This window comes from Ahaetulla prasina, chromosome 5, assembly GCF_028640845.1.
Source record: "Ahaetulla prasina isolate Xishuangbanna chromosome 5, ASM2864084v1, whole genome shotgun sequence".
Lineage (NCBI taxonomy): Eukaryota > Metazoa > Chordata > Lepidosauria > Squamata > Colubridae > Ahaetulla > Ahaetulla prasina.
In genome coordinates this window covers 4,603,731-4,622,958 of record NC_080543.1, presented here as the reverse complement: position 1 = coordinate 4,622,958, position 19,228 = coordinate 4,603,731, and the positions used below count along the sequence as shown (strand labels likewise).

Genomic DNA, 19,228 nt, shown 5'->3' with positions numbered 1-19,228 from the left:
CAATACTTGTGGTTCAGGCAGCTAGACTAGATTGGACTTTTAGTGAGCAGCCACAACAGGAGTTCAACAGTTGTGCATGTTGTGATGTGACCTTTTCTACACTTGTGTTGAAAAAGCAGAAGGATATGAGCCATGTTGATGCTTCTCTACTTTTTTTAAAAACTCTTTTTTTGTTTGTTTGTTTTGGTCCACGCCCACCTGTCAGAGAATTACATCAGTGGCCTTAACCACACGTCCTGTGTATCTTCTGCTCCACTGCCGCCAGTAACCTTTGGAAAGGGAAGTTCTCATTTAGCTTTGGCGCTTCATGAACCGTAAGATTTTTGCGTCTTTGGAAGTAAAACCTGGAAGTTTTGACGTCCTCTTCATCTGCATACAAACAGCTAGCACACTTTGTGCGTAGGAAATCCAGGGCTAGCGGAGTTTTGAGAAATGGAATTCGCAAACAGCCTTTGAGAAAGCCAAGACATTTTTCGCCTTTATTTTCCCCCCAGAGAAATTCTTTAGTTTGCAGTTTTGCTTCTCTCACGATTCAACTCCTTTTGACACGTGAACTATACCCAATACAGACCGAGCGTTCTGAGAAAGGATTGCAGGCTTGAGTTTCACTCTTTGGTAATCCCACCTTCAGTTTTCATTTTAAGGTTGGCTAAATCTAAAGGTTCATTAGCAAGATGGATAAGATAACTTTCATTGTCATTTTTTTTTTACTGTGAGTACACTGGCCCACATTAAAAAATGAATTTTTTTTGCCTGCTCTCGAAAGAAAGTATATATCTACCTATACGTAACACATATATACACATGCTATATACATACAGAAATACAGAACTGAAGAAGCTTCTTGGATGAGAAACAAACTTTTTCTGCGGAGGGGGAAACGAAGTCCAGTTGCCTTTTGAAGAAGCACCTTTGGGACAGCCATGACCTGGAAGATTTGAGAAGATCTCAGTAGACATTTATTGGGGAATTATATTATACCATGGCAGTGCAGAAATGCTTAATTCCCTATCTTGTTAAGTCTCTCTGCAAACTGCTCTTCCAAACGTTCCTCCGCATCACAGATCAGGCTGGATGGGTGTGGATGCTTTTTTCTTTACTCTTGCAAATATGATAAGCAGCGTCTCCCATCCTTCCTCTCAAGCAATTCTAAGCCTTTCCCTATTTACTTCTGGCCATCTCCCTAGGGCTGAGAGACAGAAACTGGGTCACCCAGCCTAAGGCAGGACTAGAACTCCCAATCTCCCGGTGTCGTGTCCCACTCCCACTCCAACGAAAGAGTCAAGGAAGTCCGTAACAAACTTGGCAACAAAGCCTTTGCAGCTTGCCAAGTTCCTTCGAGGTTTATCAGGGCAGGTAGGAGTCTAAGGTGTGACTTCAGCGATAGAGTCTGATATCACCAAACTAGATAAGACTTTGCTTGACTCAAGGTTGGAATGCCAAAAGCAGGTCCTTTATATAGGCTGTGGGGTGTGGCTCCATGACTCAGCATTTATCCAGGCCTGCCCCACCCCTCCTTCTGCTGGCATCGCCTCTTAGATCTCCGGAAGCGAGGGTCCTCCCACACTGAATTGTCTTCAGCTGGATCTGCTGTCAGCGTCTGGGAAAAGGAGGGGTCAGAGGGAGTAGGGCCGAGTGATTCCAGAACCTGGCTGGCTTCCTGCTCTGAAGGCTGAGCCAAAGGAACACACGCTGTATGAGTGAGGTTTCTTGGGCTACTCCTTTCACTCCTGGAATCCCCTCCGGGCATGGGGCCAGGGCCGGGGGCTGGAGGCATGACAGGCCGTTCATCTTCATTATCGGACTCGGAGTCTGATAAAAGGCCTGGTTGGAGACGGGAGGGGCCCGGCTGAGGAGAGGAGGGAGGACGAGTCACAACACCCGGTTTCTAGACAACACCTTAACATGACATCATATTGACTGTCTCATTCTTAACCTGTCCTGCTGTTGAAACAGGAGTTCATCCCCTGGTCTCAGTCTAGGTTTTGCTGTAGATACTCACCTGACTTCTTCGGGCAAATATTAATTGTCCTAATGGCTATTTAAGGCTTTATCCACCTTGAAGCACCCTTTGCTAGTGGCAAAATAAGGATGGAATAACTACTTTAAGCCCAGCACAGCGCAGGGCTAGAAACCTACCTTAAGTATGAAGAGGAAGTTTAAGGCAATTTTGCTGAGACACGGGCAGAAAAACAGTTTTGCCATGGTATGTTTCAAATGCAACTAGGGGAGGTTCCTAAGACCAGGAAGGAAATCCAGACTGTGAATTGCTGGTTGTGGGAAACAGAGTCACGCTTCATTGCTCCATGGAGATCAGCAAACACTTGAGTGTCTTCTTCACATGCCACATGGGGAAATCCCTGCCAGCTTATTTGAAGAGGCTGATTCCTATCTCTGGAATTGAGTCCTTCCCTCACCTCTCTTCATTCCTCCCATTCATTGCTCTGGTTAAGTGGCGTAACTTACCAATATGTAGGATGATCCATTAAAGCAGCAAAAGTACAACAACAACAAGAAGAAGAAATCTTTAGATTAATTTGCCTTGGTTTGTGAAGATTAGTAACCCCATGTTCTCGGTTTAGTTTGCATTTCTGTGTGAACAATGGTAACAGCCCATTCTCACGAGTTCTTATTGCATAAATACCGTTCTGGGAGTTTAATAGAACATCGCGTACGAGGGCAAAAAACCAAAGTCCTTCAGGGCTTCCTCCATTTATTTATTTATTTATTTTATTTATTTATTGTTTGAATTTATATACCGCCCTATCTCCCAAAGGACTCAGGGCGGTTCACAGGCATATAAAAACATCAATATACAAATTAAAACAATCATTAAAAAACTTATTCTACTGCCCAATTAATTAAAAATAAAAATATAGATATTAAAATCAATTTAAAAAACCCCTCTAAATTTAAAATCTAAAAAACTAAGCCAGTCCTGCACAGATGAATAAATGTGTCTTGAGCTCGCGACGGAAGGTTCGAAGGTCCGGAAGTTGACGGAGTCCTGGGGGGAGTTCGTTCCAAAGGGCGGGAGCCCCCACAGAGAAGGCCCTTCCCCTGGGCGCCGCCAGACGACACTGCCTAGCTGACGGCACCCTGAGGAGTCCCTCTCTGTGAGAGCGCACGGGTCGGTGAGAGGTATCTGGTCGCAGTAGGCGGTCCCGTAGATAACCCGGCCCTATGCCATGGAGCGCTTTAAAGGTGGTCACCAAAACCTTGAAGCGCACCCGGAAAGCCACAGGTAGCCAGTGCAGACTGCGCAGGATAGGTGTTATACGGGAGCCATGAGGGGCTCCATCTATCACCCGCGCAGCCGCGTTCTGGACTAACTGTAGCCTCCGGATGCCCTTCAAGGGGAGCCCCATGTAGAGAGCATTGCAGTAATCCAGGCGAGACGTCACGAGGGCGTGAGTGAGTTCTCTCTGACCTCTTTAAACCCTTCTCCCTTTCATCCCAAATCCCAAATACATTTATTTGGTGCTTTGTGTGGGTTGTGTACGGATACAGGTCGTCCTTGTTTAATGACTGATTGCTTAGCAATAGCACTTAGATTTATATACCGCTTCATAGTGCTTTACTGCCCTCTCTAAGCAGACTAACAGAAGAACAAGAGTTGGAAGGGATCTTTTAGTCCAGGGGTCTGCAAACTTGGCTGTTTTAAGACTTGTGGACTTCAACTCCCAGAGTTCCTCAGCCAGCTTTGCTCTGGGAGTTGAAGTCCACAAGTCTTAAAACAGCCAAGTTTGCAGACCCCTGTTCTAGTCCAACCCCCCCTGCTTAGGCAGGAACCCCTACACCACTTCAGACAAATGGTTGTCCAATCTCTTCTTAAAAACTTCCAGTGTTGGGGCATTCACAACTTCTGGTGGCAAGCTGTTCCACTGGTTAATTCTTCTAACTGTCAGGAAATTTCTCCATAGTTCTAAGCTGCTTCTCCCCCTTGATTCGTTTCCATCCATTCCTTCTTGTCCTGCCCTCAGATGCTTTGGAGAATAATTTGACCCCCTCTTCTTTTTGAAGCCCCTGAGATTTTGTAGAGATTCTCAGGCATCCAGGTCACTGTTGTCCCAAAGGTGTTTTTTCAGGAGGTTTTTTTTCCTTTTGAAGACATTTTGCTTCTCGTCCAAGAAGCTTCATCAACTCTGACAGGATAGTGGGGGAGTGGATGGATTTATATTCCTTGCAGACAGCTGCAATATACAACGTTATTTGCCAGTTCCTGGTCTTTGGGGATGTTTGTCCAGAGCAACGTATCACACAACCATTTTTTGAATTTTGAAATTAATGGCACTACATTTACGTGTCGTCCTCGACTTGTTACAACCATAAGTGAGCCTAAAATTTCTATTACCGAGCAAGGCAATTGTTAAGTGAGTCTTGCCCCATTTTATGACCTTTCTTGCCACCGTCATTAAGTGAATCACTACAGTTGTTAAGATAGTCACATGGTTGTTAAGTGAACCTGGGTTCCCCATTGAGTTTGCTTGTCAGAAGATCTGCAAAAAGAGGGATCGCATGACCCTGGGACCCTGCAACAGTTATAAATAGGAGTCAGTTGTCGTAAGTCGGAGACTGCCACTTTGGCAAAGAGGTCAAAAGCAGTCCCGAGTCCTTTTAAAGGTCTTCCAATTAGTGCCCATCGGGGCATCCTCAGTATCAAACGAGGCACCACGTTTAATGTGCAGTGTGCATCTATTCCTTCATCTAACCCAGCGGTTCTCAACCTGTGGGTTGCAACCCCGTTGGGGGTCGAATGACGATTTGCCAGGGGTCGCCTAAGATCATTGGAAATATGGGAAGTGTACTTGCGAGTCAAAGAATCGCGCTCCAATGGTTGACTCCACAAGCCAGCTGCAGGCTCTTCAAATCGCTAGCCGAATTCGGCTTCAGGCGCGATGAATTAAAAAAGAGAGAAATCTTTGCTCTGATGTCTCCCTCTCAAGCCAGCTGCAATCCCTCCCAATCGTTAGCCTAATCTGGCTTCAGGCGCGATAAACTTAATAGGGGAGGAGTCTCCGCTTTAATGCCTCCGTCCTCAAGGCAATCGCAAGCAGTTCAGATCTCTAGCCAATACGGCTTCAGGCGCGATCAATTCAAAACGAAAATAATTTTACGGTTGGGATCGCCACATCGTGGGGAATTGTATTAAAGGGGTCGCAGCACTATAAAGGTTGAGAACCACTGGTCTAACCTCATGATGGCAAACCGAAGTGGCACGCAAAGCCGTGTCGCTCAGCACATGCAGCCTTGATTGTGTGTCTTCCAGGTTTCTGGTGCACATGCGCATGCAACGATCAGCTGTCCGTGTGTGCGGCAGTGCCAAAAACCGGTGTGTGCGTGCGCGCCGGCCAGCTGATTGTCAGGTGTGCATTCGCACCAGAACAGGAAGTTTGGCTTTTCCAGAGCGCAATCCCTTCGGCAGTGCCGAAAACTGACCTGCGCATGCATATGCCGGCCAGCCGATCGCCGGACGTGCATGTGAGCTAGAACCTGAAAGTTTGGCTTTTCTGGAGCGTGGCGCCAATGAGCGCACATGGGCATGAATCTTAGCAATCCTAAACTTCATTAACAGAGGGATACAATCAAGATCAAGGGAGGTCCTAATACCACTAGGTAAAGCTTTAGTAAGACCACACCTAGAGTACTGCATCCAGTTTTGGTCACCACACTATAAATAAGATGTTGAGACTCTAGAAAGAGTGCAGAGAAGAGCAATCAGGATGATGAGGGGACTGGAGGCTAAAACATATGAGGAACGGTTGCAGGAAGTGGGCCTGGCTATTCAAGTGAAGAGAAGGACCAGGGGAGACAGGATAGCAGTCTTCCAATATTTGAGGGGCTGCCACAGAGAATAGGGGGGGATCAAGCTATTCTCCAAAGCACCTGAAGGCCAGACAAGGGAAATAAGGTGGAATTTCCTAACAGTGAGAACAATCAACCGATGGAACAGAAGTTACCTTCAGAAGTTGTGGGAGCTCCATTCCTGGAGGCTTTCAAGAAGAGACTGGACTGCCAATGGTGTGGGGGGTCTCCTGCTAGGATGGGGGATTAGATTATATGACCTCCAAGGTCCCTTCCAACTCTATTATTCTATATTCAGTGGAACGACTTGCCTTCAGAAGTTGTGGGAGCTCCATCATTGGAAGCTTTCAAGAAGAGACTGGACTGCCATTTGTTTGAAATGGTGTTGGGTCTCCTGCTTGGGTGAGGGGTTGGACTAGATGACCTACAAAGTCCCTTATAACTATGTTTTTGCGTTACAATATGTTGAGACTTTGGAAAGAGTGCAAAGAAGAGAGCTAAACTATATGAAGAACAGTTGCAGGAATTGGGCCTGGCTGGTCTAGTGAAGAGAAGGACCAGGGGAGACAGGATAGCAGCCTTCCAATATTTGAGGGGCTGCCACAGGGGGGGATGTCAAGCTATTTTCCAAGGCACCTTGAAGGCCAGACAAGGAATAACGGATGGAAACTGAACAAGGAGAGATTCAACCTGGAAATAAGGAGAAATTTTAGGACAAGCAACCCATGGAAGAGAACTTGCCTTCGGAAGTTGTGGGAGCTTCATCCCTGGAAGCTTTCAAGAAGAGACTGGGCTGCCATCTGTCAGAAATGTGTAGGGTCTGCTTGGGCATGGGGATGGACTAGATGACCTCCAAGGTCCCTTCTGACTCTGTTAATCTGTTAATCGACTATAAGAGTACAGCGGACCCCATACTTAACAAGAGTTGCAGTGTGGAATGGATGGAAAGTTTGTGGGGCCGTGTCTCGGAGTGACAAGGAATTTCTGTTTTTAGACAGCTGTTGTCAGCGTCTTTTCTTCACACTCTTTTATCTCTGCAATACCAACGGGGCACCTCTTCCCGTCCAACCGTCGGTTACAACTCTGCAAATTGAATAGAATATTCTGTATTGTCCAAGTGTGACTGGGCACACAAGGGATTTGTCTCCGGTTCATAAGCTCTCAGTGTACATACAAGTAACAAGGGATAAAATCATGACCGCAGTCATAAAATACCATCATGAAAAAAAACATAAGGTACACAATTCAGAGATAGTCGCAGAATACTAATTGGCAATCGACATAAATCATTGACTTTCCTTGTCAGAAGGTCGCAAAAGGGAATCACATGACCCAGCAACCGTCATAAACGTGAGTCAGTTGCCAAGCATCTGAATGAACGTAACTATGAGGAGGCTGCAACAGTCATAAGTGGAGAAAATAGTCATAAGTCACTTTTTTCAATAATAATATCACTTTGAACAGTCACTTTTAGCATCCTAAGGCCACACTTGGAATCCTGCATCCAGTTTTGGTTGCCATGATGTAAAAAAGATGTTGAGATTCTAGAAAGTGTGCAGAGAAGAGCAACAAAGAGGATTAGGGGATTGGAGGCTAAAGCTGTTGCAGGAACTGGGTATGTCTAGTTTGATGAAAATTAGGACTAGGGGTGACATGATAGCATCTTCCAGTATTTGAGGGGCTGCCCCAAAGAAGAGGGGATCAAATTATTCTCCAAAGCGCCTGAAGGCAGGACAAGAAGCAACGGATGGAAACTAATCCAGGAGAGAAGCAACCTTGAATTAAGGAGAAACTTCCTAACAGTGGGAACAATTAATCAGTGGAACTGCTTGCCACCAGAAGTTGTGAGTGCTTCATCACTGGAGTTTTTAAGAAGAGATTGGACAATCATTTGTCAGAAGTGGTGTAGGGTTTCCTGCCTAAGCAGGGGGTTGGACTAGAAGACCTCCAAGGTCCCTTCCAACTCTGTTATTCTATTCTAAGTGTTGTAAGTCGAAGACTACCTATATTAGATAACTTCACTTACAAGAAGCCAGCCTTTTTTTTTTTCTTTCTCGGTTTTAGAATATTTATGGCTTTTGAGAGAAGACTCAAAAACTGAATTTAACCTTGCAATATAGTTGAAAGCCAGTGTATTATGAAATAAGTGCAGCAATTCCATCCAGAACATCCGGTGATTATGCTATTTATACATCAATGTGAATTTTTTGTTTCGTTCTGATGCTAGGTCACCTGTTTATATCTTGTAGTTATACACTACATTTGTTTAATTTTATATGGGGATCGTTAGTTGGTTTATTGTTTTGTTTTTGGCTGCCGGCTGCCCAGAGTCACATTGCTTGAACTGGGCAGCCTTATAAGCCTTAAACAAACAAAAGAAAAAAAAAGGTTTCTAAATTTAAATTTAAACTGCTTCAAACGATGAGTAACTGGTCTGTCAGCCAAACAGAAAGAAATCCGTATTAGCCTCCTAAAGCGTCATTGTTCAATCCTTATCTTTCGAAGGGCTGGAAGGCTCACCGTGGTATAAGGAGCTGATGATCTTGTGCCCTTGTTCGATTGCAGTTGTGGTTTTGTTGTGTTGTTGCGGTTGAGTTCTCTGAGCCTGGTTGTTTTCCTGCAGGGTTGCATTCCCAGTCTAGGCAACAAGTATAATTCAGCTTTTTTTCTCTCTCTTATCGCCCCGTGACGCCTTATCTATTTTTTTTTTTATTGCATTTATATCTCGCCCTTCTCCGGAGACTCAGGGCGGCTTACACTGTGTCAAGCAATAGTCTTCATCCATTTGTATATTATATACAAAGTCAATTTTTATTGCCTCCAACAATCTGGGTCCTCATTTTACCTACCTTATAAAGGATGGAAGGCTGAGTCAAAGTGGGCCTGGTGGGGCTTGAACCTGCAGTAATTGCAAGCAGCTGCTCTTAATAACAGACTGTCTTAGCAGTCTGAGCACTCAAGGACCCTTATTCTGACAAGCTAGCGTAGAAGTGGGTGCTGAGCTGGGTGACTAAACGTTGGTTGGCAGAGCAACCCAGTACAGTCTTACGACCACCATTGAGCCCAACAATTTCTGTTGCTAAGCAAGACAGTTGTTAAGTGAGCTTGGCCCCATTTTTATAACTTTTCTTGTCTCAGCTCTTCAGTGCATCACCACCGTAGAAGCAGGAATAGCAGTTAGAGTGATATACCACTTCACAGTGTTTTTATAGCCCTATTATAAGTGATGTACACAGTCAGCATCTTGCCCCCCAATAATCTGGGTCCTTGTTTTACTGACCTCAGAAGGGTGGAAGGCGGAGACAACCTTGAGCCTGGTGAGAATTGAACTGCTCGCAGTCGGCAGAATTAGCCTGCAATACTGCATTTCTAACCACTGTGCCTCCATAGCTCTTAGTAACACGGTTGTTAAGTGGGCTTGGCTTCCCCATGGACTTTGCTCCTCCGAAGGTCGCAAAAGCGGATCCCATGACTTCAGGACTCTGCAACCGTCATAACTACAGTAGTGGCCAAAATTGTGGAAACTTTTTGGGAAAAGTGTATTTTCTAAAACTAGCTAATAGCAACACTTTTTGGGGGGAGTAGTACCATAAAATTATATATCAACAGAAAGATAATTTAATCAAAAATGTAATGCAATAACTTTTATGAAGGATTTGCTATTAGAATAGAATAGAATAGAATAGAATAGAATAGAATAGAATAGAATAGAATAGAATAGAATAGAATAGAATTTTTTATTGGCCAAGTGAGATTGGACACACAAGGAATTTGTCTTGGTGCAGATGCGCTCAGCGTACATAAAAAGAAATACATAACCCTGCCTGTAGTTAGTTATAATAATAAAGTTATAATAATGAACGTTCACAAGCAGTTCATCAAGGTACAACATTTACAACACAAATGATGGTCAATATATCAATATAAATCATAAGGATTGCCAGCAACAAAGTTACAGTCATACAGTCATAAATGAAAAGAGATTGGTGATGGGAATGATGAGAAGATTAATAGTAGTGCAGATTTAGTCAATAGTTTGACACTGTTGAGGGAATTATTTGTTTAGCAGAGTGATGGCCTTCGGGAAAAAACTGTTCTTGTGTCTAGTTGTTCTGGTGTGTAGTGCTCTATAGCGTCGTTTTGAATAGCAGTTACAGTATAAAGAAAAGTGAAAAAAGGCAGAAAAAACGAGATATACAAAAATTATCACCATAGAAAAAACAAAATGTACAAAAATGATCCCCATGTCAGTTAATCCTTAGTTGGATAACCTTTAGCATGAATGATGGCCTTACAAGGTCTTCCCATGGAGTGAACCGAGTCTTTTAGTTCTGCAGCTGTTCTAATGTGAAACCAAGATTGAATGTTTGCTTCTATTAACTGGGTTTTATTGCTGGGTCGCTTCTGACTAACCAGTTTCTTTAATCAGCTCCTAGATTTTCAATTGGGTGAAGGTCTGGGCTATTCCCAGGTCATTCCAACAGTGGAATATGAGTATCTTGAAACTCCGCCCCAAAAAAGTGGTGTTATTAGCCATCAAACCTCAAAAATGCACTTTTCCCAAAAGGTTTCCACAATTTTGGCCACTACTGTATGAATCAACTGCCAGGCGTTTTACATTTTGTCCATCTAACCATAGTGGGATGCTACAACAGTTGTAAATGTGAAAAGCAGTGAGGTAAACTTTTTTCAGTGCCGTGCCCGAACGGTCATTAAACGAACTGTCGCAAGAAGGACGACCTGCCAATCGTTCAGTCAGTCCTGAGCTACAGCCATTCTCTGCATTTCCCCTTTTGGGAAAGAAAGAAGGAAGGAAGGAAGGAAGGAAGGAAGGAAGGAAGGAAGGAAGGAAGGAAGGAAGGAAGGAAGGAAGGAAACCGGCCTCAATGGCGAGCCTGAAAGACAATGGCATTTCTTGCTCAATTCAGTAAATAATTTGTTCCTGGGGCATTTTTCTCCCAGGGTTTTTATCTGCCTAGAGCTTGTTGAATGCCAGGTCAACAGCTAATTGACATTGGAGTTAATTATACCATCCTAGATCAGGGGTCTGCAAACTTGGCTCTTTTAAGACTTGTGGACTTCAACTCCCAGAGTTCCTCAGCCAGCAAAGCTCTGGGAGTTGAACTCTGGGAGTTGAAGTCCACAAGTCTTTAAAAGAGCCAAGTTTGCAGACCCCTGTCCTAGATAGCTGGATGGTCGCTTTTCTCCATCACCGCCCACAAGCATAAATTCACAAAGAGTTGCGATTGCACTGAATGGCTTAGTGTGGCTGTTTGAAAAGTGTGCGTCATTCAGAACTCAACAAGGGGTGGAAGCACCGAGGTGTACATTAGATGTGCATAATCTCTTGATTCCCAGAACTGGACAACGTTGTGGTTTTATTATTATTATTATTCAATATTTTTTTTTTGTTATCCCAGCTTTTCTATAAAGGTAGACCTGGACGTAACAATCACAGTTGAGCCAAAATTCCTGTGGTTAAGTGGTTAAGCGAACCTCGCTCCATTTTACGACCTCTCTGGCCAGGTTTGTTAAGGGAATCACTGATTAATCGCTAAGTTAGTAACACCGTTGTTTAAGGTGAATTTGGCTTCCCCGTTGGCTTTGCTCGTCAGAAGGTCGCAAAAGGACCACGTGACCTTGGGACACAGCGACGGTCGTAAGTACGGGTCAGTTGCCAAGGATCTGAACTTTGGCCACAAGATCGTGAGGATGCCGCAAAGCTGCATAACTGAAAAACCGTCATAAGTCACATTTTTCGGTGCCGTTCTAACTTTGAACGGTCGCTAAATGAACTGTTGTTAGGGAAGAACTACTTACAGTTTGGTCGACTCGAGGTGGCAAACATACTTAGACTTGCAGCTAGTCCTTGACTTACAACAGTTCATTTAGTGACTCTTCAAACTTACGACGATGCTGAAAACTGTGACTTACGACAGTTTTTCACAGTTACAACCTTTGAAGTATATCCATGATCATGCGCTGAAAATTCAGGTGTTTGACAAGTGACTCGTATTTATGCGGTCGCTGGGTCACGTGATCCCCTTTCGCGACCTTCTGGCAAGGAAAGTCAAGGGGCAGCCAGATTCACTTAACAACCAGGTTACTCACTTATCGTCTGCAGTAGTTCACTTAACGACTATGGCAAGAAAGTCATAAAATGGGGCAAAAGTCACTTAACAAATGTCTCACTTAATAAAAAATTTGGACTCAATTGTCATAGGTCGAGGATTACCTGTATATACCGCTTCACAGTGCTTTCACAGCCCTCTCTAAGCGGTTTACAGAGTCAGCCTCTTGCCCCCAACAATCTGGGTCCTCATTTTACCCACCTCTGAAGGATGGAAGGCGGAGTCAACCTTGAGCTGGTCAGGATCGAATTGCGGGTAGTGAGCAGTGAATTACTTCATTCTAACCACTGTGCCATCTATCTATCTTCCTTCCTTCCTTCCTTCCTTCCTTCCTTCCTTCCTTCCTTCCTTCCTTCCTTCCTTCCATCTTCCTTCCTTCCTTTTATCCTTCCTTCCTTTTATCCTTCCTTTCTTCCTTCCTTCCTTCCTTCCGTCCATCTTCCTTCCTACCTTCCTTTTATCCTTCCATCTTCCTTCCTTCCTTCCTTCCTTCCCAATAGCACTTAGACTTATATACCGCTTCACAGTGCTTTTCCAGCCCTCTCTAAGCGGTTTACAGAGTCAGCATCTTGCCTCCAACAATCCAACAACAACCACCATTCTTTTAGTGATCATTCAAAGTTACAGTGGCACTAAAAAACTGACTTATGACCATTTCTCGCCCTTTCAACTGTTGCAGCATCTCCACGGTCGCATATTCAAAAGTTGGGCGCTTGGCAGCTGGCATGTACTTATGACGGTTGCAATGTCCCCCAGGGTCATTGCGACCTTCCCATTCGGTTTCCAAGAACAAAGTCAACGGGGGAAGCCGGATTCGCTTAATGACCATACAATTCGGTTAATAACTCTAGTGATTCGCTTAACAACTGTGATTTTTTTTTAAAAAGGTGGTACAATGGGAAAAAAACTCATTTAATAACCATCTTGCTTAGCAACGGAAATGTGGGGCTCGATTGTGCTTGTAAGTCGAGGACCACCTCTATTAGCTGCCCAGAATAGGCAGCAATTTTTTAAGAAATATTCTGAGAAAGAGATGATTAGATGATAGACAGACAGACAGACAGACAGACAGACAGACAGACAGACAGACAGACAGACAGACAGACAGATAAGATAGATAGATAGATAGATAGATAGACAAAGAGAGAAAGATAGAGAGAAATAGATGATAGAGAGATAGATGATAGAGATAGATAATAGATGAGATGGCTGGCTGGCTGGCTGGCTGGAAAGATAGATGGATAGAGAAAGATACAGAGGAGAGAGAGAGAGGATATATAATACACACACACACACACTGTTTTGCAGGATGTAATTGTTTTGAGTGTTGGCCAACATTCATAAAATTACTTTTAAAAACGACTGCACCAGTTTCTTTTAATACTGGGGAATGGGGAAGAAGAACCATTCATTTCTCTTATTGTAAAGAAAACCGTTTTGTTGAACTTTTTTTATATATATATATATATATTGTCTACCCCTGTGCCTGCTGAGGTCATTCCAAGCTTCTCTGCTCTCCCTGTCATTCATTGATGTATTTATAGTCTTAATTGTAGGAGAAGAGAGCCGAGAGCCTTGCAATAGCTGCACTAGTTTTCCTCTCCGAAATGTCCTTTTTCTTCCTTCTTCTAAAATCATGTGAAGTGTTGCTGATGCCTTGTTGCTTTGGTTTCGTTTCTGCAGGGAACACCGTTAGCAACCTGATTTTCATTCTCCCTCCCATCTATGGTGCAATCCAGAGCTACAAAGATGGCCTTGAGAAACGCTACATAATGGCTTACTTGTGTGTCACAGGTAGGTGAGCTTCTCTTCCATTCTATGACGTGGTCCGACCGAACGCTTTTTCTCTGACTTCAGCGTCTCTCTAGTTTGAAAGCCCAGCTTGTGTGCCCACATGAAACATAGCTGGAATAGTGTGGCATTGTTAAACTTCCAGCCCTGAGAAATAATGTGAGCTGTTCTAAGAAAATTTTTCATCCAACAGCTTTTTTTCCAAATCTGTTTAGAATTTCATGACATTTTTGTCTGTCTGTCTATATCTATTTACCTATATCTATCTACCTACCTATTTGCCTGCCTACCTACCCATCCATCCATCCACCTTTCTCATCTGCCCACCTGTTTTGTATGTCTCTTTCTTTCTCTGTGTGTCTGTCTCTCTGTTTATCATCTCATCCATCCTATATCTATCTATCTATCTATCTATCTATCTATCTATCTATCTATCTATCTATCTATCTATCTATCTACCTATCTATCTACCTATCTAGCTATCTATCATCTCTCATCTATTTGTCTGTCTATCTATTTATCTATCATCTCTCATCTGTCTTTCTCTCTATCCATCTATCTATCATCTCTCATCTATCTATGTCTGTCTGTCTGTCTATCTATCATCTATTTGTCTATCTATCTATCTATCATCTCTCTCATCTTTGTTTATCTGTCTATCTATCTATCTATCTATCATCGAACATCTCTCATCTCTCTCATCTACTTGTTTGTCTATCTGTCTATCTATCTATCTATCTATCTATCTATCTATCTATCTATCTATCTATCTATCTCTATCGTCTCTCATCTGTCTGTCTCTCTATCCATCTCTCTCTCTATCATCTCTCATCTCTCTCATCTATCTATGTCTGTCTCTCTGTCTGTCTATCATCTCTCATCTATTTGTCTATCTATCTATCTCATCTATCTATCTATCTATCATCTATCAATCATATCTCTCTCATCCATCCTGTCTATCTATCTATCTATCATCTATCATCTTTTGCATCTATCTGTCTCTCTCTTTCTCTATCAATCATCTCTCTCTCATCCATCCATCCTATCTATCTATCTATCTATCTATCTATCTATCTATCTATCTATCTACCTATCTATCTTCCATCATCTCTCTCTTTATCTCTATCTTCGATCTGTCTGTGTGTATCTCTCTGTATCTATCCATCCATCCATCTATCTTCATCTATTGTCTGTCTGTCTGTCCATCCGTCTTTAAACATTTTTACCTGTACTATAAAACAGTACAGGTAGTCCTTGACTTGCAACAGTTTGTTTAGTGACCATTCTACATGCTTCTAGGACTTGTTTAGAAATTTTACGTGACCTCCTGTGCCGTTACAAGGACATTGGAAAAAAAAAAGTGACTCAAGACCATTTTTCACAGTTACGACCGTTGCGGCCTCCCCATGGACATGTGATCAAAATTCGGACGCTTGGCAACTGACTCGTATTTATGACGGTTGCAGCGTCCCAGGGTCACGTGATCCCCTTTTGCGAGCAAAGTCAGTGGGGAAGCCAGATTCACTTAACAACCCTGTTACTTACTTAACTGGATTACTGCAATGCTCTCTACATGGGGCTCCCCTTGAGGTGCACCCGGAGGCTTCAGTTAGTCCAGAATGCGGCTGCGCGGGTGATAGAGGGAGCCACACGAGGCTCCCATGTAACACCACTCCTGCGCAGATTGCACTGGCTGCCTGTGGTCTTTCGGGTGCGCTTCAAGGTGTTGGTTACCACCTTTAAAGCGCTCCATGGCTTAGGGCCTGGGTACTTACGGGACCGCCTGCTGTTACCACATGCCTCCCACCGACCCGTACGCTCACACAGAGAGGGACTTCTCAGGGTGCCGTCCGCCAAGCAATGTCGGCTGGCGGCCCCCAGGGGAAGGTCCTTCTCTGTGGGGGCTCCCACCCTCTGGAACGAACTTCCCCCGGGTTTGCGCCAAATACTTGACCTTCGGACCTTCCGCCGCGAACTGAAAACACATCTCTTTATTCGCGCGGGGCTGGCTTAAATTTTATTGGTTTTAAATTTTTATTATTAATTTTAAGGGGTTTTTTAGTTTTATATATTTTAAAGTTTTTAGGCCAACTATATAATAAGTTTTTTAATTTGTATTTTAATTGTATATTGTACCGTTTTGTTTTATCTTGGCTGTACACCGCCCTGAGTCCTTCGGGAGAAGGGCGGTTTAAAAATTGAATTAATAATAATAATAATAATAATAATAATAATAATAATAATAATAATAATAATAACAACAACAACAACTGCAGCGATTCACTTAACAAACGTGGCCAGAAAAGCCGTAAAATGGGGCGAAACTCTACTTAACCAATGATCTCGCTTAGCAACATAAATGTGGGGCTCAGTTGTGGTCGTATGTCGAGGACTACCTGTACACAGTTAATCAGCCCATCACCACCTGTTCAAAGAAGAGGGCCCAAAGGAGTTTTGTTCAGCATCCAGGCCGCGATGAACCCAAAATTGCAGAGACCTGCCTGGTTGCCGCATAGAAACTGTTGTGGCTGTGTTGAGGCGTCATGCAGATTTGACAGCCCATCAAATGTCTCCTGAACGGGAGGCATCCGAGGCATTGAAACCAGACAGGCCTAAGGCAACCGCATCATTGCCAGCAGTCCATTTAGTGACCGTTCAGAGTTATAACGGCATTGAAAAAAGTGGCTTAGGTCCATTTTTCCACACTTAACATTGTATATTAAGTATATTATTCACTTAACAAACGTGGCCAGAAAGGCCGTAAAATGGGGCGAAATTCTACTTAACCAATGATCTCGCTTAGCAACATAAATTTGGGGCTCAGTTGTGGTCGTATGTCGAGGACTACCTGTACACAGTTAATCAGCCCATCACCACCTGTTCAAAGAAGAGGGCCCAAAGGAGTTTTGTTCAGCATCCAGGCCGCGATGAACCCAAAATTGCAGAGACCTGCCTGGTTGCCGCATAGAAACTGTTGTGGCTGTGTTGAGGCGTCATGCAGATTTGACAGCCCATCAAATGTCTCCTGAACGGGAGGCATCCGAGGCATTGAAACCAGACAGGCCTAAGGTAACCACATCATTGCCAGCAGTCCATTTAGTGACCGTTCAGAGTTATAACGGCATTGAAAAAAGTGGCTTAGGTCCATTTTTCCACACACAACATTGTATATTAAGTATATTATTCACTTAACAACCATTTGGCTATCTTAACAACCGCAGCGATTCCCTTAACAACAGTGGCAAGAAAGGTCCTAAAGTGGGACCAAGCTCACTTAACACATGTCTTGCTTAGCAATGGAAACTTTGGGCTCAGTTTTGGTCATAAGTCAAGGACCACCTGTACTTTCCAAGACTCCAGGTCCCATAAACTAGCCTACAGTTCTTCTTCTTCTTATGAGGTCATAAGCGTGAAAACCGGTTATAACTCACCTTTTTCTGTGCTGTTGTTAACTTTGAACGGTTGTAAATTGAGGATTACCTACCCAGATTCCCCGAAAATGAGACCCAGCCGGAAAATAAGTCCTAGCGTGATTTTTCAGGATGCTCATAATATAAGCCCAACCCCCCCCCCCCAAATAAGCCCCAGTTAAGGTTGTCAGCCAGATGGAGGCGTTTAGTACCGTATTTCCCCAAAAATAAGATCTAACCAGAAAATAAGCCCTAATGCATCTTTTGGAGCAAACATTAAAATAGGACCCAGTCTTATTTTCGGGGGAACATGATAGCAATATCTCAGAGGCTGCCACAAAGAAGAGGGCCCAAAGGAGTTTTGTTCAGCATCCAGGCCGCGATGAACCCAAAATTGCAGAGACCTGCCTGGTTGCCACATAGAAACCGTTGTGGCTGTGTTGAGGTGTCATGCAGATTTGACAGCCCATCAAATGTCTCCTGAACGGGAGGCATCCGAGGCATTGAAACCAGACAGGCCTAAGGCAACCGCATCATTGCCAGCAGTCCATTTAGTGACCGTTCAGAGTTATAACGGCATTGAAAAAAGTGGCTTAGGTCCATTTTTCCACACTTAACATTGTATATTAAGTATATTATTCATTTAACAACCATTTGGCTATCTTAACAACCATTTGGCTATCTTAACAACAGTGGCAAGAAAGGTCCTAAAGTGGGACCAAGCTCACTTAACACATGTCTTGCTTAGCAATGGAAACTTTGGGCTCAGTTTTGGTCATAAGTCAAGGACCACCTGTACTTTCCAAGACTCCAGGTCCCATAAACTAGCCTACAGTTCTTCTTCTTCTTATGAGGTCATAAGCGTGAAAACCGGTTATAACTCACCTTTTTCTGTGCTGTTGTTAACTTTGAACGGTTGTAAATTGAGGATTACCTACCCAGATTCCCCGAAAATGAGACCCAGCCGGAAAATAAGTCCTAGCGTGATTTTTCAGGATGCTCATAATATAAGCCCAACCCCCCCCCCCCCAAATAAGCCCCAGTTAAGGTTGTCAGCCAGATGGAGGCGTTTAGTACCGTATTTCCCCAAAAATAAGATCTAACCAGAAAATAAGCCCTAATGCATCTTTTGGAGCAAATATTAAAATAGGACCCAGTCTTATTTTCGGGGAGACATGATAGCAATATCTCAGAGGCTGCCACAAAGAAGAGGCCCAAAGGAGTTTTGTTCAGCATCCAGGCGATGAACCCAAATTGCAGAGACCTGCCTGGTTGCCACATAGAAACTGTTGTGGCTGTGTTGAGGCGTCATGCAGATTTGACAGCCCATCAAATGTCTCCTGAACGGGAGGCATCCGAGGCATTGAAACCAGACAGGCCTAAGGTAACCACATCATTGCCAGCAGTCCATTTAGTGACCGTTCAGAGTTATAACGGCATTGAAAAAAGTGGCTTAGGTCCATTTTTCCACACACAACATTGTATATTAAGTATATTATTCATTTAACAACGGTCTCACCCACCCGGCAGAAATTAGGGGCGACGTTGTCCCTACTTTGCAACCCCTGTATTGGCTTCACACCAGCTTTGGAGACAAATGAAGTCCTGGTTTTAATATCTAACCCATCCATTCTTTTATGGCTTGGCACCAGATTTCCATCAGGACTTCCCAGCGGAATTGGCACCCAACCGTTTCCATCATGCTGGGAAAAGCAGCTTTGGAGGTCAGGGTTGGTTTTGGGGGTTCGTTGACCTGAACTTTGGAAATGGCCGTTCCCAAGAAGTGGCGCTGGTGACCTTCCGGAAACTTCTTATAATTGGAGTTTCTCTGGTTTGGGAGATTGAATCTTAAAAAGTTGTAGAACCTCAAGGTTGCAATTGTTCATCTTAGGCTTAGAAAACTTGGGTTTTCTTAGAAAACTTAGAAAACTTTTCTTAGAAAACTTAGAAATCCTAGGCTTAGAAAAATTGGAACTCCGTCGCCTTCGACAAGACCTAAGCTTAACTCACAGAATCATCTATTGTAATGTCCTTCCTGTTAAAGACTACTTCAGCTTTAATTGCAATAATTCTAGAGCAACCAATAGATTT

General features: G+C 43.6%; 1 protein-coding gene across 1 annotated transcript in view; it reads left to right on the top strand.

The window, feature by feature from the left end:
- ACER3 (alkaline ceramidase 3) overlaps positions 1 to 19,228 on the top strand; it is a 60,795-nt gene that overhangs the window by 9,626 nt on the left and 31,941 nt on the right. The window contains exons 2-3 of the mRNA XM_058185116.1: positions 13,620 to 13,734; positions 18,398 to 18,521. Coding sequence (XP_058041099.1) covers positions 13,620 to 13,734; positions 18,398 to 18,521 — 239 coding nt within the window. The remainder of the gene's footprint in view (positions 1 to 13,619; positions 13,735 to 18,397; positions 18,522 to 19,228) is intronic.